Consider the following 25000-nt stretch of genomic DNA (forward strand, 5'->3'; position numbering starts at 1 on the left):
CAACCACCAATCAAGGTGACTCTGATGGTTTTACTTCTTAAATCAGATTTTTTTTTAATAAGATTACATTTATCCATTTACACCCAGGGTTGATGGATCTCGGGTACATTATTGTCAGTGTCCTCCCTGGAAAAGTATTGAAAAACATTTGTTCATCCTGATTTAATTATCCATCCATCCATCCATCCATCCATCCATCCATCCATCCATCCATCCATCCATCCATCCATCACATACACACATGCTTACACAAACATATAGATGGCTTTAGCTTTTGCAAATTTCTTGTTTAAAATTGTTAATGACTTGAGAAGTGTGGAAACTTGGGTCTTTAGGTAACAGTGTGTAATTTTGACATGAAAAATGTGTCAGGACCCACTTGTCCTAGAGCTCTGGTGCTATCAGTTTTAAAAAATAACGGGATATTCACTGCAAAAATGGAACTTAACAATAAGGAACAATTAGTGTATTTTTCCTTGATTTGAGCAGGTAAATAAGATTATTTGCCAATAGAATAATATTTTTGCACTTAAAATAGGAACAATTCATCTCCATCATCTTATTTCAAGTGCAGTATATCTAATTATCTTATTTTTTACTCATTCCGTTGGCAGATAATCTTATTTACCTGCTCAAATCTAGGACAAAAACACTAATTTTAAGAACATTTTACTTATTTTTAGATCCGTTTTTGCAGTGTTCTCAGTGAAAATTGCTTAGTAATTGATTGCCATCTTTAGGTTCACTTGCAACTAAGGCGATACAACGTAAACACAAGCAACATTTTAACAGTTGATAGAAATAGTTTTAGGTCCTCACTCCTGCAGTATATGAAAATAATGTCGTTTTCTACGGCAAATACAAATTTTCAGGAATAAAAACTGTGAGGAAGTGGCAGTTATACGTGTTATTGGCTTTACTTTGCAGGTTATATAACCCAGCATACCACTTTTTAGGTCCAGTGGTTGCTTCTTGTGCAACTGTGAAGCAGAGGGGATGTTATTACATGGCACGCTTCCCACAGACCTCAGAAGGGCACAGCTGCCTTCTTTCTAGGGAAGGAAAAGACAGTTGACCACATTTAACTGAACAAAAGGTGTATCTGCAGTTGCAGTTTCAGACCAGGAGAAATGAGAAACTTCATTTGGTTCCAGTGCTTAAAATGACACCATAAAGTAAATAGGTTGTCGTATTTCTTTCTTTCTTTTTTTTTTTTGTTCGTTTTAGGATTTTCGGGGAAAAACTGCAACCAGAACATCGACGACTGCCCGGGTCACGAGTGCCAGAACGGGGGCACGTGCGTCGATGGAGTCAACACCTACAACTGCCAGTGTAAACCCGAGTTTACAGGTCCGTACGTCAATACTTCTGCATTCAAAGTAGAGTTACGCGTTACGGAGATAAAACGCAGGAACCCGCTTGTCCGTCCATCCGTCCAACTCCTGCTCGTTTTTTTTCTCCACAGGTCAGCTCTGCCTGGACGATGTCGACGAGTGCCAGCTCATGCCCAACGCGTGCCTGAACGGCGGCACGTGCCACAACACCTTCGGCAGCTACCAGTGCGTGTGCGTGAACGGCTGGACGGGGGACGACTGCAGCGAGAACATCGACGACTGCGCCAGCGCCGCCTGCTACCCTGGATCCACCTGCCACGACCGCGTGGCGTCTTTCTCCTGCGAATGCCCTCACGGCCGCACGGGTGCGTGGGGGTTGTTTTGCGGGGGGCGTCCGTCCAGTTTTCACGTTATCGTTTGGAGGTTTTGTTTGTGCGGATTGAATCGTGTAGTAGACAAAAATGTATAAGCAACTAAAACAAAAAGATGGCAAAATTAAGCCTAAAGCGTTGCTGCTGTTCACTGCAAAAACGGAACTAAAAACGAGTAATATTTTCTTTAAATGAGTGTATCTGTCCTTGATTTGAGCAGGTTAATAAGATGATCTGCCAATGGAATAAGACTTTTGCTCTTAAAATAGGAACAACTCATCTCCATCATCTTATTTCAAGTGCAGGATGTCTAATTATCTTATTTTAGGGGTCAAAATACTCATTCCATTGGCAGATAATATTATTTACCTGCTCAAATCTAGGACAAAAATACAAATTTTAAGAACATTTTACTTATTTTTAGATCCGTTTTTGCAGTGTTGCCTTGTTTAATGTTTTTTACTGTAATTTTCTGCTCGTATGGCTCCGCCCATCCAGGGGATAAACAAAGGAGGAAGAAGTGTGCGGACCAGACTTCTCTCCCTGAAACATAAACTTAACCCTAAAACTAAAACAGAAAATCAGTTCAGGTTTGATGGGTCCAAATGTTTAATTTTTTTAAACTATCAAAGGATCAAATGCAGTTCAAATTCTTCACTAAAGTGCGTTGTTGTGTTTTTGTTGGCATTGGGGTAATCTCACATTAGACTCCAGGGTTGCATTTAGATGATCGATGTTGGTTTGTAAAGGTAAAACATTGCAAAGAGGGAACTAAAAATAAGAAAAAATTCTTAAAATTTGTGTATTTGTCCTTGATTTTCATTGCAATTTCAACTAAATTTTATTTATATAGCGGCAATTCATGAAACATGTCATCTCAAGGCACTTTACAAAGTCAAATTCAGTCATATTATACAGATTGGGTCAGATTATGCAGATTGGTCAAAAAATGTCCAACATAAGGAAACCAGTTGATTGCATCAAAGTCCCGACAAGCAGCATTCACTCCTGGAGAAGCGTAGAGCCTCAGGGAGAGTCGTCTGCATTGTCCATGGCTTTGCTGCAATCCCTCATTCTGAGCAAGCATGAAGTGACAGTGGGAAGAAAAACTCCCCATTAACGGGAAGGAAAAACCTCCAGCAGAACCAGAACCAGTATGAACGGTCATCTGCCTCGACCGACTGGGGGTTAACAGGTAAACAAGATTATCCGCCAATGGAATAAGATATTTGCACTTAAAATAGGAACAACTCATCTTTATCATCGTATTTCAAGTGCAGTATATCTAATTATCTTTAGGGGTCAAAGTACTCATTCCATTGGCAGATAGTTCTATTCACCTGCTCAAATTAAGGACAAATCCACTAATTTCAAGAAAGTTTCACTGATTTTTAGTTTGGTTTTTTGCAGTGAACAAATAGAAATCGTTAACGCGATCCTCTTTAACTCCGCTGCAGGTCTGCTGTGCCAGCTGAAGGACGCCTGCATCAGTAACCCGTGCAAAAAGGACTCCAGCTGTGACACCAACCCTCTCAACGGGCATCCCATTTGTACCTGCCCCTCGGGATACCTCGGTCCTTCCTGCGATACGGATATAGATGAATGCTCATTGGGTAAAAATCTCCCTGGCTAAACTCCAAAACCATTTATCTTCCAGTATCACACGCTCCTGTTATTATGGGTATAATGGTACCCCTAATTGCAGCAAATAACACCCCCCAGGGGTATTATTGCTGTAATCACACAACTTCAGCTTTTCTTTTTTTTTTTTTTTCTTACATAAAACCACCAAAACGATCTGATCTCAAAGACGTCGCACTGGTTGCTTTATAATGAAATTGCTGCTCGTTAGCAATCACCTGAAGGAAGCGAAATTACAGCACCGGTTCTGTTTCAACAGGCTCCAACCCCTGTGAGCACGCCGGGAAGTGCATAAACACCAAGGGCTCATTCCAGTGCAAGTGCCTGCGGGGCTACGTTGGAACGCGGTGCGAGCTGGACATCAACGAGTGCAAGTCGAACCCGTGTAAGAACGAGGCCACCTGCCTGGACCAGATAGGAGACTTCCAGTGCATCTGCATGCCAGGTGAGAAGAAGGTTACGTAGAGCAAAAAACAATGAAAAAAAAAATCATTTGCGCTTTCTTTTATGTGTTAAAATATAGGTTTTACTTTGTCCGTGAAATTTAAAGCACAGTGTTTTGATCGTAAAGGTTTTTTTTTTTATGCTTTATCCTTTTTTTTTTTTTTAGCAGGGCAATTATTTTCAACAGTGTCAAGTGATGAATCCTCTATTTTGGCCCACAGTTCTGCTTGAAGTGTTTTTTCTGTGGTGCGGTCAGACTTACCCTGAACTTGTAACTGTTTTGTTCAATATTAATGCTCTATGCTTTTTTGACATAAAATACATAGCTGCTTTTGTGCCATATAAATCACATTTTTGTATTGGAAGAGTTTGGAGAATCAGCTGAAGCTCTCACTGAACTCAGATTCCCCCACTTTCACTCTCAGTGTTCTGACTGCCCCGTATCAATCAATTAATTATAATTGGAAGTATAGGAACATGAGCTACAGTGGCTAGACGTACAAAATGGAGATCAATCCTTTGTTATTGACCTGTATTGCTAATCGTAGTCGGCGCGGCAAGTGGATATGTAGCAAATCTCCCAGACTTTATACACTAAACAGTTTTATTTGGTGCGATGTCTTTCTGCGGTGAACTCAGCATAACACTCCAGTAAAACTGCAGCAACGTTTATCCGGCGCCAACGGTGGTTAAACAGAAACGTTTTTATATTTTTAATTCTGGTTCCCTTTTCTTCTTGGATTTGGAAGTAAAATAGTGATGGGAACAAAAAATGAACGAGTTGACCCCACTGGGAAATGTCATGCAACCTTGTTAATTGGTTAAAATACAAGGATGTCAAACTCATTTCTACATTGGGCCACTTTGGCATCATGAAGTCATTAAAAGGGCCGGTTGCAGGTGGATAGATTATGCTTTTGATTTCATAATTTCATTTCAGTTCATATAGAAATATAAAAGAATGCACATAAAAGTCATAAAAGTAGCACTCTTAGGCCCAGTTCATACAGTGTATCTGCAAAAAAAGTTGACTTTTTTTTAACATTCGCAACAGGAGGCACAGTTTTAGCAACTTTATACAATTTAAAAGGATATATGCCTCTATTTTATAACATGATTTGCCTTTTTTGGCTCTTGAGGGCCTGAAAATTGCCTTGATGAGCCAGATTCGGCCCGCGGGCCTTGAGTTTGACACACGTGGTTTAATATGATGGGTTACTGATGTGAAAAGATCTTTCCGGTCACCTGAAAAGGTATTCAAGTGGTTTTTAGAATAAACATCTGATGATTGTTTTGTTGATTTTGGTGTAAAACAGGTTAAACAACATTGAATAATAAGTATAAAGTACATGCTCCATATGGTGGCTCATGTACCGTTACAGCTGTTTTTAGCTTTTGTACATAAGCTAAGTTTGGTTCTATTGGCATTCTCATAATAGATGCCTATCTAGGCAGAATAGTGCTGCCTTTGGGATCGTGCTTTTTTTTACTTTGTATCCTTCTCTGACCAATCCGTCTCCCTTCTCGTCGTCCCTCGCTAATTGGCCAGGCTACGAGGGGGAGTTCTGCGAGATCGATACGAACGAGTGCGCCAGCAGCCCCTGCCTGAACAGCGGCAAGTGCATCGACAAGATCAACGCTTTCGTCTGCGAGTGCCCCACAGGTGAGGCGGCCGTACCGCCGCAGAGGAGGCGGGGGGGTGGAGGAGGGAGGAGGTGGGAGAGGGAGGGGGGGCGCACGGCCAGGGGCCACAGAGGTTGATGTATATCTCTCTCTTTCTCTTTTCGCTCTCTTCATGTTTCTTCCCCCGCTCCCTCTCTTCTGCTCTCAAACACAAACACACACACACAAACACCTCTCCGGACGGGCGCTAATCCCAGCCCTGAGGCAGGCTTACGCACGCCCGGGCAGCCAAGCAAAACGATGCAGTTGAGGAGGAGAGGTTAAAAAAAATCTATAGGGAGAGGCTCGAGGAAGTGTGAACTTTTTTTTTTTTTCTTCTTTCTAACAAGTTTCTTATTCCTTTCGTCAAGTCTAATGATTGAGCAGAAACTTTGATTGCGGTGGGGAACTGAAGACAACTCAGACCTTTCTGAGTTTTTTGCTGCTGATTAACGTACCTGGGTGGGTTTAACGCAGCCCTTCCCTTTTGTAGAAGTGCCGACGGAGATAGAGTATTCGGACCAAAGCTTTCTAAGAAACGAGAGAATCCGGCAAGTTCGTGCAAGAGAGAGAGAGAAAAAAGAAGGTGTTTCTGTTATTTTTATTTTATTTTATTTTCTAGACGAGGATAACAGCGAAATTGGGCGGATCAAAGGCAGAGAGGCCGGATTCCTGCTAGTGGGAGAAAAAGAAAGGAAAAGGGAGCGAGAGAAAAACATCCCAACAAGAAAAAGGAGCCAAGTGAAGAGCTTAACGCCTGGAAAAAAAAAAAAAAAAAAAAAAAAAACCTGTTCAACACTGAGTGAGGGTTATGCAAGGAAGCAGCTCAAACTGGTGCGGGTGAAAGTGTTTCTGTGTGTGTGTGTGTGTGTGTGTGTGTGTGTGTGTGTTAGGATGCACAGACCGTTATGCTGTAGCAGAAGGGGAGCCACAAGCGGGAGGGATTTTAACCGCCCCGCTTGAGATGTAAATTTGTCCCTGTTGCGAGGCCCGAGGCGAGGTCCCCCCTTTTCATTCCTGTACATGAAATAGCCATGGAAACCCCGCTGAGAGCCATTGAAATGTCTCGGGATAAATCCCTCTGCAACGCTTGTGCGTTTCGGTGCGTGCCCGCCCGCCACCACCTTCTGCGTGCCCCTTGCATCTGGGAGACACATTCCTGCGGAGGGTTTTTCACTTTTCTGCTTCTGCTCTGCTTCTAAAGTGAAAAAACGTTTGCATTTGATTCATATTTTGGCAAACACATTTCATTTCGTTCTGATTTTCTGATAGCATGAAACTGAAAGCTAGAAGCAAGGGATGCCTCAACTCAAACTGTTTCATGTATGAATTACTACACTGCAAAAACAGAAGTCAAATTCTCTTGAAATGTGTGTGTTTGTCCTTGATTTGAGCAGGTAAATAAGATGATCTGCCAATGGAATTAATATTTTTACCCCACTGGAAAATTAATAAGATAATTAGAAATTCTGCCCTTTAAATAAGATGATGGAGATGAGTTGTTCCTATTTTAAGTGCAAACATCTCATTCCATTGGCAGATCATCTTATTTTCTTTCTCAAATCAAGGACAAATACACTCATGTCAAGAAATTTTGACTTATTTTTAGTTTCGTTTTTGCAGTGATGATATGGTCTCTTAATTATCAAAAATGTCTTGTATTCAAAATATATATTTATGAAATTAGCAATGCATTCATTTTGCTAATTGCGCTAATTAGCGACACATGGGTTAGAAATTGTAATGGGCCCGTTTTCTTTTGATTGGTTTCAACTGGTTATCAGTCAGAACTCAAAGAGAATCAGAAATTGGGATTGGCCAGCAATATCCCTGCCACACAGTTTTGTACAATTGTGTGACAGGGATATTGCCAACAGTTGGCATTTGTTGGAACTGAAAGAAAATTTGCCCTTACAGAAGTGACGTCCATGCTTCTTATTCTGCAGCATGTGTAATTTGATTTCCAGCTAAGCCAGGCTGCCACGGCTTTTTTTTTCTGCATGTTGGAAAATGTGTCACAGTGCTAAGAAACCGTATATACGGCACCACTGGTGTGGAACTAATGGAAAGGGCATAGCAATGATCCGGTACGTTACTGAGTTTTCTGCTGTGTTCTGTCTTCTCTCTTTAATATCTGCCCCTCTTTTATACTGTTTGCCTTTTTGTCACAATTTAAAAGTTTGAGATCGTCAAAAAATTTTTTTTATATCAGAGTTGAGACAAAATGCTGTTTTCAATTGATGATAAACCAACCTCGCTTTATGTGAAAGTATAACTGCTCCGTTGTTAAATCACGATTAACTATGATTAACCACATATTTGGTTCAGTTTCCTTAGCCTATACTTATAGATTAAAAACAATATTATTGACATAGATCAGCCTGAAAAGAGTCCCCAAGCAATTTCTAAAGCTTACAGGACAACACAAGCTATATTTCCGTCCCATTGGCCTGCGTATTTTGAGTGAACTTTTAAAATGCCGCAAAAAAAGAAAATGTGAATTAGACATGTTTCCATCCACTGGTTTGGAGCAAATTATCCAGGCTACACAAAGCATAATTTCGTGGGAAGATGACGTTACGCATTGCTATGATAAACAGGAAGTAAAGGACGCAAACTAGCAGGAACCACACATCAGAGGAAAATGCAGAAAGGTTTTCACGAATGTGTGGCTATCATGCAAGTTGTAATTGCTCTGTCACGCCAACTAGTACTGGCGATGTTACCTGCTGTCCGCAGACACAGAAGTAAACGTAATTCTGGGCGCGTTCTGGGAATATTGGGGCAGACGCTGATAACGGGAACAGCGTATCAATTATATGGGATAAATATTTGCTGTGTCAGAACTTATTTTGCAAATAAGTTCTGCAAAAATATTGCAAAAATATTGCACATTTTTGCAAAACGTTGATGGAAACAGAGACAAGCACCAGGCACAACCACTCACACACACACCAAACCTGTTTGGTTAATCCGAGCGGTCAGGTTTTTGGAGTGTAAGCTGGAGTACCCAGAGACAAATAACACATGCACAGGAAAAAAAATCGTACATTAATGTATTCTATACTGTTTAGATTAGAGAAATTCTCTTTGTTTTGTAGAGTAAATGTGCCCTGACACTGCAAGGGAACCAGACCCGCCATACCGTTTGCTTGTTTACAGACACAAACTACAAAAACACAAAGCAAAGTATTTTTTAGACCCATGGCGGAATAAATACTCCTGTTTCAGTTTTATTCAGGTTTTCTTAAATAACCATTTAAACAATAATCAGTGAACAGAAATTGTAACAACTTGATTTAAATGTTATTGGAAAGTGCTTTTTAATCAAGAGTTTCTTTGCTTTTTCAAGTCCTAGAATTTGAATTTCTTTATACCTCATTTATCACGTTTCCCATCATTGGAACCCAAAACAAGAAAAACGAATTAAATCTCAAAATTTTGTTAATATATCTGCATTGAAAATCACTCAAATGCTTGTTAAAGCTTGAATAAAAAAAAACTGTACGGTGTTTGCAATCATATTCAGAATCCTTGATTTCCCAGAATTCATCTGCCTTCCTAATGGTAGCAAAGTTGAATTTCCCCTGCATGCATGTAACTTTACTGTCTTTATTGTCACTGCATTTTCTTGTGCCTTCTGCTTGCAGCTTGCTTAAAAAAAAAAAAAAAGTAGTCCACAGGGAGCTTGCTGTACAACACAAATACTTCCTCTCCGGATTATCTTAATGCACCTGTGGGTTTTTGTGATCCTGTGGTTCAGGGTTGGGGGAGGGGGGGGGAGTGGTTACTGGTCACGATATCTCTTCATCAGACAACATCCTCGGACTGTGACCGAGGGGAGACAAGAGTATCTGAGGCGACAATAACTCCAGGAAAAAAGGAGGAAGCCTGCTGCTGGATTCTGAATGAACGAGGGGCTTGAAAAGTTTGGTGTCAGAGGTCAAGCTGGCTCTTTTCGGAGGCGGGCGGGGAGTGGAGGGAGCGGCAGGGAGGGGGGGGGGGTGAGACTAAGACAGGAGAATGCATATTGTGATGGAAAGGTTTTGGGGGACAAAGAAGGCAACGCGCTCAGTTTGTCGCTGCGTTGAGCAGACAGGCCCTCCTTTGTCTCACCGACTTTAGTCAGGAGGCCTCGCAACTTCCATTCTTCCCTCCCTCCCTCCCTCCCTCCATCCCCCCGCTTTTAACCGAACTTGTCCCCCTACACTTGCCTCTCCCTGTTTGTAGTTTTGCTGAAAAGAAGCGACAGGGATAAAAGGGAGCGCTTGTAGTGTTGCACAGTTGCTTCATTAATATGCAGATTCTGTAATGTGTTGAGGGCTCTTAAGGATGGATCCAGGATTATTAGATCTGCTTTTCAGAACGCTGAGGAGAAATTAGCCATGTTTGCACACACACACACACACACACACTTTTCTCCACAAACACAATAACAGCCTCCTGTTTTTTTGTTTTTTTCCAGGCTTCACTGGGAATCTTTGCCAGATAGACATAGACGAGTGTGCCAGTACACCGTGCAAAAATGGCGCCAAGTGCACAGACGGGCCCAACAAGTACACCTGCGAGTGCACCGAAGGTAAAACAGGCTGAAAGAGCCTAAAACACAACCAGTCGATTCAGGTTGGATTGCACTGGTTCAGAAGACGACGCTCGTTTTTCCTTTAGGCTACACCGGAAGGCACTGTGAGACAGACGTCGACGAGTGCGCCTCGAACCCGTGCCACTACGGCTCCTGCGTCGACGGCCTGGCCTCGTTTGGCTGCAGCTGCAACCCCGGGTTCACCGGCAGGCTGTGCGAGACCAACATCAACGAGTGCCTGAGCCAGCCGTGCAGGAACGGAGGCACCTGCGTGGACCGAGAGAACGCCTACATCTGCAGCTGCCCCAAGGGGACCACAGGTGGGGGGAGGCGCTGACGACACAATCACAAAGAAACACAGAAGAGAACAGCTGCAAATCAAAGATGAGCTTAAAAAATGTAATGAAACTGAATATCCCCCCCACACACAGGAATCAACTGTGAAGTCAACATCGACGACTGTAAGGGCAACCTGTGTCACTATGGAACCTGCATCGACAAGATCAACCACTATGAGTGTGTTTGTGAACCTGGCTACACTGGTAAATAAAGTTAAAGATACTAAAAGTTTTACAGAGACTTTGTTTGGAGATGCTAAAACTAAAAGTTTCTTCTGCACTGAGGGTCTTTGGCACATAAAACTGTAAAAATGCAACTATATGCAGATGATACTGTATTGTATGTTCACACAAAAACAAAAAATATAAGCTGCTGCAGTGCTTCCTGGTGCCACGATACCAGCCTTTCATTGGCTCCAGGACTCTTGTCCACGTCTTAACATAAAAAAAAAGAGCAGTCTGTATGTTTTTCTCTAGGCTGCCGGCAGATAGCGAGCAACCGTCCGTGCTAGTCAATGGAGAGACATTAGATGCGGTTCAACAATTAGGATAACTTGGAGTAGTTTTCTAAAGTTTAAGCTGCATGTGAAGAGAATTTAGCTTATAATTAAACTTATAACATATAAGGTCGCATAGCATACCGTTACACAACGTGGTCTCTCACTTCAGATGCCATTTGAAGCCCCTAAAATCTCTTTTTCAGAAAACACTGAAAATTCTCGACAAAAGTACGACATTTTGGATTTTGATAGTTATCACATTTTTATGGATGCTTGCCTTTATTTTTAATGTTTTAAATGGATTTGGTCCTTCTCCTTTAATGCATTTTATAAGCAAAAAAAACCAAGTAAGACGGTAAACACAAGAGTATTGGCCGGAGGAGATTGTCATGTACAATGACCATAGGTGCATTCATATTTAGATTACTTTGTTTACTTATTAGGACATCCTCCTATCTTTATTGCCACTTGATGTTTTTTGTGTTATGTGTTATATATAGTGTTGCACCAATGCAATTTTTTGGCCCCGATACCAATACCCGATACCTGACTGTGCAGTATTGGCCGATACCATCTGTTTGAAATTGATGTGTGTGTGTATATATGAAGAACTGCATACTACTTAGGGTAGTAGAACTTTTTATTGCCTACCTGGAATGGGTGACAATAGTTGAATAAACTTTTGGCTCTCAAAGGCCAAAATAGTGCAACATTCGTAAAATTATAACATGTATAATAGTAGTGCAACAGTAAGACAGTAAAATTACATTAATAATTGAATAATCTCTTTTAAACCCTGAGTTTTGGCTCTCAAATACCAAAATAGTGTAACTTTCATGAACTTATATAACATGTATAATACTAGTCGGGAGAGAGAAGGCTGCGTTCAGTGACATACAAACAGCAAAATGGTATCTGTGCCCTATTTGTTCGTACTCGCCGATACCGATACCACCATTTTAGTGCTGGATTGGGGCCCATACTGGTATCGGTATCGGTGCAACACTAGTTATATAGGTGATGTTTGTATTATTATCTTGTGCTCTTTGTTTTTATCTGCCTTAGGACAACAGGTGAAAATTAGCTGTTGTGCATATTTGGGCATATTTCCATAGATGCTTACTGGTGACATGTTGATTAATATGCGTTGTCCTGATTTAATTTAAATGAAAGGAATCGACAAGCCAGCAGTTACAGGATGAGCTCCTGTAAGCGCCCCTAACTGTATGGCGCTCTGTGTTTGTATGTTTATTACGGCTGCGGGCTGATGAGGCTGAGCGGTTTCCAGACTCCACCTGAATAGCACAATACCGTACGAAATCTCTGTGCTATAATGTCTAAATGCAGTTAAGTTTGAGAAATGTAGCATCGATGTTAACCCTAAAAGTAGATTCAGACCTTTTCTCTCCATAACTGTCTCCGGTCTGAGTTTTATTACCTTCGAGTTTCGCGCTTTCTGTTCCAGTTTCTGTTTTCGTAGCGAGTATAAAGGGCGACATGTCTTGCGTATGGGTATGTGAATAAAACAATTGTTTTACAGTACAGGTTGGGAGAGTTGATGGAGTTTGATAGAGAGTGGGGGTGACAGATGGCGAGCGAGTAAGCACGCTCCTCCGAGGCTCGCCTGGTGTCACTTTGCAACTCCACCCTGTCCCCAACCTGCTGCTGTTAGGACATGCAAGCTGCCCCCCCTCCCCATCACAATGAAAGGACACACACACACACACACACATTCAGACACATACTGGCACATAGAGTCAGCGGGGATTTGTCCTGGAGAAAAGATTCCCTGAAAGATTCCTGAAAGTTGAGCTTTTAAAAGCTTGGAAGCTGGTCCGTGCTTTAAAGCTCAATGGGCCGCCTTTATGTTATGCGTGGCTCCGGCCTGAATGGCGTCAACGCTTCAAGTGGCCGACAAAAGGCGGACTTCAGATCTCTTATGGCTCTGAAAATTGATACGATCATTGCTGTGCCATATTAGCGACAATGTGCGGAGGCCCTTCGCTTTGTTGCTGCTGTGGATTTTCAAATATTTCATCAGAAAAGTCACCTAAAAAGCCATTACTTCTCTGGTTTATTCTCAGGTTTTATAAATGTACAGCAAGAAGGTTTATAGAAATACGAGGAATGAAAACATGCTCTGAATAGGAGTTGGAAGCTGTTTAAACAGAATAGTGCAATAAATATGATCACATATGAACAAAATCACATAAATGCGTACGTTGGTGTTGCCAGAACTTGCTGAAGTTACAGCTGCAAGTTGTTTGTAGGATGCATCGAGAATTTGTTGCACTTTTTTAAAAAAAATAGCTCAAGCTCAATTAGAGAGGAAAGAGATCCTCTTCTAAAATATACTTTTAAATCTTAGCACAGGTTATTTTTATTGGATTTAGCTCTGGACTTTGACTAGGCCATTCTAACACATGAACATACTTTTATCTAAACTACTGCATCTTAACTCTTGCTGTGCGATCAGGACCATCTTTTTGGAATGGGAATCTTTACCCTCGTCTTAAGCCCTTTGGAGCTTATAACACTTTTTTTATCAGTATTATCCTGTATTTAGCTCCACTCATCTTCCCATAAAACAATGGATTCCTTACCTTCCATTTCCGAGTAGCGTGTCGGTTTGTGTCGGCTTTACACATAAATCCCAATAAAACTGCTTTAAGTTTGTCTCTGTAACAAACCAAAATGTAAAACAGGCTCCAGCGGCGTTAATACCTGAGCGAAGCACTGTATGTGTAAAACGCTGTGTGACTCAGAAATGAGAGTAGTTTCCTTTTCGGCTACAGGTTATTTAGTTCCTATTTAGTTCCTATGCTCCACTTATCTGGAACAAACTTTCAGAAAACTTTAAAAGTTCGGACAGCCTGAGGTCCTTTAAATCAAGATTAAAAACACATTTGTTTAGGATTGCCTTCGACTGTTCTAGTTAAACTGTTTTACTGAAACATCATTAGTTCAACTTTGTGGTCCAACTGTTTTTAATGTTTGCTATTAGCTTCTATTTTTCCATGTTCCATTTTGTTTCTATTTGCTTTTATTCTGTTTTTTTCCCTCCTGTATTTTAATCATGTAAAGCACTTTGCATTGTCTCTGTACTGAAATGCGCTATACAAATAAACGTGCCTTCCCTTGCCTTCAGGTACGATGTGTAACATCAACATCGACGAGTGTGCCATCAATCCGTGCCACAACGGCGGCACCTGCATCGACGACGTCAACGGCTTCACCTGCGTGTGTCCGGACGGCTACCACGACCCCACCTGCTTCTCCCAGGTCAACGAGTGCCTCAGCAACCCCTGCATCCACGGTCACTGCGAAGACAAAATTAACGGGTAGGGGCGCCCAGCCGCGCCGCTAATGTCAGGGTTCCTGCGGATCCTTAAAAAGTCTTAAAAGGCATTGAATTCTGTAACTTAAAAGTAAGGCCTTAATTGGCATTAAAATGTCTTAATTGAGTCTTTCTTAGGTCTTAAAATTGTTTACCCGATACCAAAATAGTTTATTTTAGTAGGGAACAAAACAAAGTTTTAGAATTCAGTTCAGTAGTTGTTAAAAATATATCTGTAATTTGTGTTTTTTAGCTTTCTTCCTATATGAAATGTTTTTCAAAGTTTTAAACATGTCTACTGGGCCAGAAAGTAAAGGTTTATGTTAAAATAAACATTTGGGTGAAGTTGTCGCAACCAGGTTTTTTCTTGTTTATCATCGTGTATTTGGTCTTAACTTTTTATTTCAAGTGGCATTAAAACGTCTTAAAAAGTCTTGAATTTAACTTGCCTTATGCTGTAGGAACCCTGTAATGTGCATGTTTAGGCAAAAATCCGTTCGCCGCGCTTTCACTGAGACCCCCCCCTGCTGCCTTCTCCTTAGCTACAAGTGCCTGTGCGACTCCGGCTGGAGCGGTAAAAACTGCGACATCAACAACAACGAGTGCGAATCCAACCCTTGCATGAACGGCGGCACCTGCAAGGACATGACCAGCGGCTACGTTTGCACCTGTCGCGTGGGCTTCACGGGTCGGTGTCCGTACGATACGCTCCGACCGCTGTAGCTTCATCTGAAGTCAGGAGGGTGAGATTTACTGTCTTCTCTGTCCTCAGGTCCGAACTGCCAGACCAACATTAACGAATGCGCCTCCAACCCCTGCCTGAACCAGGGCAGCTGCATCGACGACGTCGCGGGGTACAAGTGCAACTGTGTCCTGCCCTACACTGGTAGGATATTATTATTGTTACTGAGCTGGTTTTATAATGCGTAAATCTATTAGCGCGTTACTCTGGAATTTCCGCGTCGGGCGCCAATTTCCACCGACTGTGTAATTTAGGTTATTGGCCAGAGAGGAAAAATGAAACAAGCGTCAGTTCAAGTCACAAGACTTCCTCGGGGGGCTGAAAGACACCAAGCCTCTCTGGTTCCCGCGTCTTCCTGGAGAGAACTGGGGAATGTTTTAATGTAACCTCTTCTATTTTTTGACCAAACAGATTAGGAGGGAAAGGCTAAGGGCCGGCTGGTCTTGTACTCGCCCTGTATTTTTTGGAAAACCTCCACAGGACTTTAAATAATAAAAAGCCTCTTGCTTGTGTCGGGGTGGGAACGTGGTGCTTGACACACTTCCTGTTTGCCTGCTTCCTGTCTCACAGAAAAGCAAATGGCTTCACAATGGCCGGAAGCCGGAGTTGGCTTCCCGTACGAGCCGCGCGTTGTGGAAACAGATAGAGAGAGGCATGCGTCCCCGGGCCTCTGATACGGCCGGGGGGGCCTGGATAAAATCCTCCGATAGCTCTGATTGAAAGATGATTCTGTGTCCGTTTGGCTTGGGCGACGTCCAAGTTCATGAGATCACGGAGTGAAAGATCTGATGTAGTCCACTCAAGCAGGTGTTTGTGTGTCTCACAGGAGAAAACTGTGAAACCTTGATGGCCCCCTGCAGCTCCAAACCCTGTAAGCATGGAGGACAATGCCAGGAGTCAGAGGACTACCTGAGCTTCTCCTGTATCTGTCCTGAAGGATGGCAAGGTGAGCTCTCTCTCAGTGTGTAACGGTCTCCTTAAACGATCTGCAGAAAGGTCACAGAGTTCTGGTGAGACTTCCAGAGTTCTGGTGAGACAACACACAGAAAGCTTACCGCTTTCTGTGTGTTGTTGTTTTTTTTGTCCCTTTAAGGTCAAACATGTGAGGTGGACATCAAAGAGTGTGTGAAGAATCCTTGTCGCAACGGAGCAACCTGCCAGAATACTCTGGGCAGCTACCGCTGCAGCTGCAAACCCGGCTTCGCCGGACGCAACTGTGAGTCCAACATCGACGACTGCAAGCCCAGTAAGCTCCGTCTTCCTTCGCCCGTCCGTGTTGATACAGAGTAATACCTGAGAGCAAAGACCCTTTCTAAGTGGAGCCCTTCTTCCCGCAGACCCCTGCAGCAACGGAGGCCTTTGCAAGGACGAGGTCAACAGCTTCCTGTGTACCTGCCTGCCCGGATTTCGGGGACCAAAGTGCGAGGAGGACATCAACGAATGTGAGAGCAACCCGTGCCGGAACGGAGCCAACTGCACGGACTGCGTGAACAGCTACACCTGCACCTGCCCGGCTGGCTTCAGCGGGATCCACTGTGAAAATAACACCCCAGACTGCACAGAGAGGTGGGAAGCTTCCACAGCCTGAAACACTAACAGCCTGTACGGCCTTGGCTTTGACCGGCAGGACAGAAACCATGTGATCTGACCAACAGGTTCACTTTCTGCAGCGATGTAATTCTTGTTTTTTCTTGTCCACCGCTGCCCCCTGTGGTGGAGAAGGGTTTTACTGCAAGGCTGCACTTGTTCTGGTTGCAGCCTTACCCTGCAAACTGACGTCGGTGATGTTGTATAATTAATGTGGCATTGACAAAAGGAAAGAAAAAAAAATTTTGAAAAGTTTAAACATAAAGTAGGTCATTGCTGCAACAAGAGAAGTGCAGATTAGTTGCGTTCAATTCTGGCAGCTCAGATTAAAGTTTTATTGATTCACTTTGCTGGTTCTCCCCCCTCCTCCTCCTCCTCCTCACAGCTCCTGCTTCAACGGGGGAACCTGTGTGGACGGCATCAACACCTTCACCTGTTTATGCCCGCCGGGCTTCACCGGGAGCTACTGCCAGCACGACATCAACGAGTGCGACTCCAAGCCGTGTCAAAATGGCGGCACCTGTCTGGACAGTTACGGCACATACAAGTGCACCTGTCCGCACGGCTACACGGGACTCAACTGTCAGGTAGGACTAAACTTACGGTCAGAGCGTGTTGTTTTTAATGTGTAGGGGTGAGATAAAATTACCGGTTCAAAGTTTGAATGAGTCGAGAGTTTTTTATCTGAATCTGGCCGTATTTTGCGTTGCAGAACTTGGTTCACTGGTGCGACACGTCTCCCTGTAAAAACGGAGGATCCTGCTGGCAGCGAGGGACCACCTACAGCTGTCAGTGCGAGACCGGCTGGACGGGCCTTTACTGTGACGTCCCAAGTGTTTCCTGCGAGGTCGCAGCCAAGCAGAGAGGTGAGAGGGCAGCCGAACCCTCAGCGGCGTGGCGAAAACGGAGGACGGAGGAGCCTAAATGAACTCCCATCTACCCCTTCTTCTCTGCTCAGGAGTCGCCGTCTCCCAGCTCTGTCAAAACGCGGGCCAGTGTCTGGATGCAGGGAACGTCCACTACTGCCACTGTCAGGTTGGATACACGGGGAGCTACTGCGAGGAGCAGGTGGACGAGTGCTCACCGAACCCCTGCCAGAACGGAGCCACCTGCTCCGACTTTCTGGGCGGATACTCCTGCAAGGTACCAACCCTAAAAAAAACTAATTTGCATCGGAAATATAACAGTGCTGCTCATATGTTGCCTTGTTCCTGACGACTATTTGCTTAAAATCGTGTGTTTAATCAGGGAACCATTTAAAACTTCTGGAAGTGTTGTGCTTTGAGAACAATGGCCGGGAAACCCTGGCCTACACTGCAAAAAGGGAACTAAAAGTAAGCAAAGATTTCTTGAAATGAGTGTATTTTTCCTTGATTTGAGGAGCTAAATAAAACTATTTACCAATGGAATGAGTATTTTTACCCCTAAAATAAGATAATTAGATATCCTGCACTTGAAAGAAGATGATAGAGATGAATTGTTCATCTCTATCTCTATAGCAAAAATTTTATTCCATCGGCAAATAGTCTTATTTACCAGCTCTAATCAATGAAAAATACACTGATTTCAAGAAAATTTCACTTATTTTTAGTTCCCTTTTTGCAGTGTAAACCTGGGGTCCCAAATGTTGTGGGGGGGGGGGGGGGGGGGGGTTCTAATGATAAAGCCATACACTGCAAAAATAGACCTAAAAATAAGATATTTTTTCTTGAAATTAAAGTATTTTTCCTTGATTTGAGCAGATAAATAGGACTATTTGCCAATGGAACAAGATTTTTCCACTTAAAATAGGAACAATTAATCTCCATCACCTTATTTCAAGTGCAGGATATCTAATTATCTTATTTTAGGTGTAAAAATACTCATTCCATTGGCAAATAATCTTATTTACCTGCTCACATCAAGGGCAAATACATTAATTTCAAGAAAATCTTACTTATTTTTAGTTCTCTTTTTGCAGTGTAATATTTTGAAAATACTCTTGTAAAATCACAAAAATTATAAGAACTCTTCCAAAAACAGTGCAGCCCTCTTCCTGCACTGAAATAAGGAATGTTGAGCATCTTGTAAAGTTATACTTTGGCACCGCTTTCACAAATCCGCATCAAACCAGCTCGCGACCCCCTAAGAGCCGTCTTGCGACCCCACGGGAGCTCCCGACCCCCCCCCTCCCCTTTGGGAACCCCTGCCTGCGGCGGACGAGTTGTCCTGCTGGGTCTGAGACGATACACTGCAAAAATGGAACTAAAAATAAGTAAAATGTTCTTAAAATGAGTGTATTTGTCCTTGATTTAAACAGGTACATAAGATTTTTGCACTTAAATTGGAACAATCCATCTCCATCATCTTCTTTCAAGTGCAGGATGTCTAATTATCTTATTTTAGGGGTCAAAATACTCATTCCATTGGCAGATAATCTTATTTACCTGGTCAGATTAAGGACAAATACACTAACTTTAAGAACATTTTACTTATTTTTAGATCCATTTTTGCAGTGTATTTAGGAGTTTCGCTCCTCAGGTTTCGATGTTGCTCCTGATCGATGCAAGTGTACAGCAGACAGACACCCTCTCAATGCCAGACCTAAGAACATAGCCGGATTATAAACGGAAGGTAAACAGCTCGGTGGTGTCGGTCTTCCCCGGAGAGGAGAATTTGCCGGCCTTGGCGGGACGGATGAAAACGGAAAAACAGCCTGGTAAACAAAACCCATCCTTGCTTCAGTTCAGACATTGATCAAACCCTCTCCCCCCTCCTTCCTCCTCCTTCTTTCTCCCTCCGCGTCTCCTTCCTCCCTCTGTCCCTCAGTGCTTGCCGGGATACATGGGGCCCAACTGTTCCACGGAGATCAATGAGTGCTCCTCCCAGCCGTGCCAGAACGGGGGCACCTGCATTGACCTGATCAATACCTACAAATGCTCCTGTCCCCGAGGAACCCAAGGTCAGCAGACCCCCCACACACACACACACACACACATATCCCCCTGCCGCCCACCGCAGCCCCCCCCCCCCCCCCCCCCCCCAACCCCCCTCCCTTCTCCACGCTTCATTAATTAGGGCTTAACGGCACCCGGGGCATTAAACTCTCTCCTTCAAGCCTGCCTCCAACTCTTCCTCCACTTGTCAAATTCGCCATTGATTCCTCCCTCAGACATGAAGGGGATTGTGTGTTGTAGGTCAGCTCAAATTGGCAGCCGTGTTTGGAGCATCCCAAAGCAGCCAACAGGTTTTTTTTAAAGCTGACAGAGGCAGTTTATGATTCTCCTCAGTCTTTTTTTTTTTTAGTTACCCCACAAATCACAGCAGCTGTAGTTAAACCTGATTTTAAAAGGTGTCTTTATGCACTCAGTTGGGTTTTTTGTTTTTTTTTTAGAACAAAGACTTTATTTTAATAGATCAATATTCAAAATCAATTATCAATACAGTAAGCCAGATACAACAGTTTATAATACAACCATACAAATAGTTGAACAACAACTAAACAAGTCGGCGAGCTGAAAATCCAGGATTTTTTTTTTTTTTTTTTTACATGGGAGATGAAATAAAGGAGAAGTCTTTCTCAAGTGACTTATTTTCATCACAACAGAGATATATGTTAAGTCTACCTATAAAGTACGTACCTGTGTGTTTACAATTATCTTACTTACAATATTAATTGGAAATATGTCTTCAAAGGACATATTTTTTTAGTTACCCCACAAATCACAGCAGCTATAGTTAAACCTGATTTTAAAAGGTGTCTTTATGCACTCAGTTGGGGTTTTTTTTTTTTTTGAACTAAGACTTTATTTTATTAGATCAATATTCAAAATCAATGATCAATACAGTAAGCCAGATACAACAGTTTCCAATACAACCATACAAATAGTTGAACAACAACTAAACAAGTCGGCGAGCTGAAAATCCAGGATTTTTTTTTTTTTTTTTTTTTTTACATGGGAGATGAAATAAAGGAGAAGCCTTTCTCAAGTGACTTATTTTTATCACAACAGAGATATATGTTAAGTCTACCTATAAAGTACGTACCTGTGTGTTTACAATTATCTTACTTACAATATTAATTGGAAATATGTCTTCAAAGGACTCCATCTTTTCTCAAATAAAGCAGTGGACAAGTTTCATTTTGCTGTTATTTTCTCCATCGTATAAACGTTCACTAGTTTCTCTTTCCATTGATTTACAGTAGGGGGTAAAGGTTTATACCAACTTACTGTTATCATTTTTTTGGCAACGAGAACAAGGATACCAAATAAGTATTGTTCTTCTTTACTTAAATTATTTGGGGGAATTCCCAGAACAAAGATCCGGGGGTTCCAATCAATATAAGTGTGCAAGATATTTGAAATTTCCTCTCTAATTCCCTCCCAGAATTTCTTAATCTATGGGCAATCCCAAAAGACATGAGTATGATCTCCGACTAGTCCGCACTGTCTCCAGCACAAATTTGATTTAGATTGATCAAATTTGGAAATAGTATACAGAGTTTTGAAATATCTAACGACTATTTTCCAATAAAATTCTTTCCATGTTGGACTGTTAGTCAGTTTATGTCCAGTTACACACACTTGCTCCCACTCTTCATCTTCTTAGTTGGGTTTTTAATAGTTAAAAATGATAGTTACTGTAGGGGGCTTTGGATGGGGGTGACAAACCGACGCCCCGAATCGTTCCTCACCTGCCCTCCCTGTTCGTTCCCATCCCAAGGCGTACACTGCGAGATCAACGTCGACGACTGCACCCCGTCCACCCACCCCGACACCAAAGAGCCCAAGTGCTTCAACAACGGCAGGTGCGTGGACGGAGTGGGCGGCTACCACTGCATCTGCCCCGCCGGGTACGTGGGGGAGCGATGCGAGGGGGACGTCAACGAGTGCCTCTCCAACCCGTGCGACCCGCGGGGCACGCACAGCTGCATCCAGCTCACCAACAACTACCGCTGCGAGTGTCGCACCGGCTACACAGGTACCCACGACTGAGGATCGCCCGCTATTACCGTCTAATGCAGAACAGATTCCTGGATCAATGTGTGCTTCTGTGCTTTTTTGTCTGTCTTGTTAGGAAAATAATCTAATTGCGATTTTTTTTCTTAATATTGTGATTTAATGCAATTTTTTTTTCCAGTTCAACTTATCATGTCTTTTTAAATATATACAAACAACAAATCAATTTGTTTCCTCGCTGTGCAGATTAGTTGCTAAAAGACCCACAGCGTCTAAACTCAGAGCAGAAATTATTGCGTTCTGCCTACGATATAAATTTTCAACCAAAATTGCAATTTTGACTTTTCTCTGCATTAACCACAAGCAACAAAAATGGCCTCTAAATAAAGATGTTTGTAAACAAGGACTATTTAAAACAAGAACTTTTAATGTTTCTATTAATCAGAATATTGTTCAAGAGAACAGCTTTTAGTTGATTTGGACATCAATCCTTGTTGAACATAAAGAGCAACCAACAAGCAAGTCTATGTATTAAACTGATTGACCTGTACTTAATGCTATGTATGATTATACAAACTCAAATACAAGTAATAAAATTAGATTATCTCACTGCTGCAACTGTCTTCCCTTCCATGTGGAGGCAAACCCACTTTAAACATTTTACCAACACCTAATGGACGTGTCTAATTCCCTAATTGTTACATAGCCAAAAATTGCAGACTCTGCGATTTGGCAATTGTTTTTTTTTAAATCGCGATTATATTGAAAATGCGATTAATTGTTCAGCCCTACTTGTTGTGTCTCTTCTCTCTCTTTTGTAACCCCCAGTCGGTCGAGGCAGATGACCGTTCATACTGAGCCTGGTTCTGCTGGAGGTTTTCCTTCCCGTTAATGGGTGGTTTTTCTTCCCACTGTCGCTTCATGCTTGCTCAGTATGAGGGATTGCTGCAAAGCCATAGACGATGCAGACGACTCTCCCTGTAGCTCTACGCTTCTACAGGAGTGAATGCTGCTTGTCGGGACTTTAAAGCAATCAACTGGTTTCCTTATATAGCACATTTTTGACCAATCTGTATAATATGATTGAATTTGACTTTGGAAATTGCCGCGAGATGACATGTTTCATGATTTGGCGCTATATAGATAGAATTGAATTGAATTGATTTGATTTGAATCAAATTGAATTGAATTGAATTGAGGCTGGAGCTCATGGCTTTTACTCTCAATTTTTTGATTTTCTTTTCCCCCTTTTTTTAGACTGAGGCTACAACAGTTTTCAAAAAATGTCCTCCTTTACCTGGTGTTCAGCTGTAGATTTTAATGAGCTGATCATTTCTGCTGTTAGTTAATGGAGTAAACATACAAACCAGAAGAGATAACAGGATAATTTTTTGTTTGTCTGCAGGTCAGCGCTGTGACCAAGTGTTTAACGGCTGCAAGGGCAAACCTTGCCGTAACGGAGGCTCCTGCGCTGTGGCCAGCAACACCCCGCATGGTTTCATCTGCAAATGCCCCTCTGTGAGTAGACAAATATCCGTGTTCTCCTCTGACTCTCATGTGGACGCATATATGTTCAATTTAAAAGGCAAAACCCATTGCTGTCACTTTAAATTAACTATTTCATTATTGTTTTAACAATTAATTGCAGGATTGCAGTATCTGGGACTGATTATTGTTCCAATCTTGGTGTTTAGGTGTTTGTTTTATCTCCCACCTCATTGCTGGGGTTTTCATCGTTTAAGAGAAACCAGTTACTTATGGGGCGATTCATTTGAATTTGCAATTTTCTAAGATTTAATTTTGGGAAAATCTGGATTTTATTTTGCAAATGCACTCATTGGGCTTCCATGAAGTGAATAACTCTGAATATATGTTTAGGAAAATAAATTGTCAAATTATTGTAAAAAGGAAACTTTTTACCATAATATGAGACACTTTAATTTACTCATTTACTTTTTTTTTTTAAGTTAGTTGACACAAGTGAAGCAAAGCCTCGTTTTAGCTCATTGCGTAACACCGCTAGCAGCAAACATTTAGCTTTATTTTCATTGTTTACGTCGGCAGGGCCGCCATCTTGTTTTTTAAAGCATGTTTCACAGCTTAGTTGTATTTTGAATTCAGGTCAACTCCCAGACAAAAGGCTTGACATAAAAGCGATAATTTTAAAATCATTTCTTTAATTTCCTTCTTGTGAAACGAAAAGGAGGAGGAAACAAAAGATTAATCGGACTTGATGTAGTAAAATGGGACATTTTACTACATATCGCCCAGCCCTGGTAACGCTGTTAGTCCAGGTGAACTTTTACTAAATTATGAACCAATACCTGAAAAGTAAGGAGTGTTTCACTTTAGACTTATTAGTGAACACACTATTTACCAGCTATACAAATATCTATGGTTCTGGTAGAACCTTTACTGTATAATTACTCTTTAATTATTAGGTAGGCTTAGATGACCTTCCCCATGTGTTTTTCTTTTGCGTTGCATTTTCCTTTTTCAGAACCTACTTTAATATCTGTGTCCCTTTTTGCACATCATTTTAAACACAATTCTCGTCATAAAATTCAACTTTTAACCAGTAAAAAAATTTAAAAATAAATCACAACAACCCTTTCTGCGTTTCCCAACAAAGGGTTTCACCGGCTCCACCTGTGAATACGACTCCCAAGCCTGCGGCAGCCTCCAGTGTCGCAACGGGGGCACCTGCATCTCCGGCCACAACGGCCCCAAGTGCGTATGTCTGCCCTCGTTCACGGGGCCCGAGTGTCAGTACCCCACGGACAGCCCGTGCAACTCCAGCCCCTGCTACAACGGCGGCACGTGCCAGTACGCCGCCGAGGCGCCGTTCTACCAGTGCGTCTGCCCCGCCAACTTCAACGGCCTCCGCTGCCACATCCTGGACTACGGCTTCCGCGGGGGCCACGGCCAGACCATCCCGCCGCCGACGGACGTGGAGGTGGCCTGCGGCATCCCGCAGTGCGAGGAGCACAAGCACAACAAGTTCTGCGACGTGCTCTGCAACAACCACGCGTGCGGCTGGGACAACAGCGACTGCTCGCTCAACTTCGACGACCCGTGGAAGAACTGCTCGGCGGCGCTGCAGTGCTGGAGGTACTTCAACGACGGGAAGTGCGACGCGCAGTGCGACAACGCCGGGTGTCTCTACGACGGCTTTGACTGCCAGACTCTGGAAGGACAGTGCAAGTAAGCAGCTTTTCACTAACGTTACGTAACGTTACTGATATCAGATTTTACAGCGAATGCTACGTTTTCATTTGTCATCTTAGTCTTCTGTAACCCCCAGTCGGTCGAGGCAGATGAGCGTTCATACTGAGCCTGGCTCTGCTGGAGGTTTTCCTTCCCGTTAATAGGGAGTTTTTCTTTCCACTGTCACTTCATGCTTGCTCAGTATGAGGGATTGCTGCAAAGCCATGTACAATGCAGACGACTCTCCCTGTGGCTCTACGCTTCTCCAGGAGTGAGTGCTGCTTGGAGAGACTTTGATGCAATCAACTGGGTTCC

The 25000-nt window shown here is 42.6% G+C and overlaps 1 protein-coding gene across 1 annotated transcript in view; it reads left to right on the forward strand.

Annotated features, from left to right (window-relative positions):
* The window catches only part of LOC105937247 (notch receptor 1), a 64150-nt gene that overhangs the window by 27233 nt on the left and 11917 nt on the right, over window positions 1–25000 (forward strand). The window contains exons 5-25 of the mRNA XM_036144065.1: window positions 1228–1350; window positions 1466–1699; window positions 3163–3318; window positions 3606–3791; window positions 5340–5453; window positions 9918–10031; window positions 10121–10354; window positions 10466–10576; window positions 14021–14213; window positions 14752–14897; window positions 14982–15095; window positions 15778–15897; window positions 16045–16197; window positions 16289–16517; window positions 16924–17125; window positions 17251–17404; window positions 17497–17681; window positions 19347–19479; window positions 21243–21500; window positions 22884–22996; window positions 24111–24682. Coding sequence (XP_035999958.1) covers window positions 1228–1350; window positions 1466–1699; window positions 3163–3318; window positions 3606–3791; window positions 5340–5453; window positions 9918–10031; window positions 10121–10354; window positions 10466–10576; window positions 14021–14213; window positions 14752–14897; window positions 14982–15095; window positions 15778–15897; window positions 16045–16197; window positions 16289–16517; window positions 16924–17125; window positions 17251–17404; window positions 17497–17681; window positions 19347–19479; window positions 21243–21500; window positions 22884–22996; window positions 24111–24682 — 3844 coding nt within the window. The remainder of the gene's footprint in view (window positions 1–1227; window positions 1351–1465; window positions 1700–3162; window positions 3319–3605; window positions 3792–5339; window positions 5454–9917; window positions 10032–10120; window positions 10355–10465; window positions 10577–14020; window positions 14214–14751; window positions 14898–14981; window positions 15096–15777; window positions 15898–16044; window positions 16198–16288; window positions 16518–16923; window positions 17126–17250; window positions 17405–17496; window positions 17682–19346; window positions 19480–21242; window positions 21501–22883; window positions 22997–24110; window positions 24683–25000) is intronic.

This window comes from Fundulus heteroclitus, chromosome 12 (genome assembly GCF_011125445.2).
Source record: "Fundulus heteroclitus isolate FHET01 chromosome 12, MU-UCD_Fhet_4.1, whole genome shotgun sequence".
NCBI lineage: Eukaryota > Metazoa > Chordata > Actinopteri > Cyprinodontiformes > Fundulidae > Fundulus > Fundulus heteroclitus.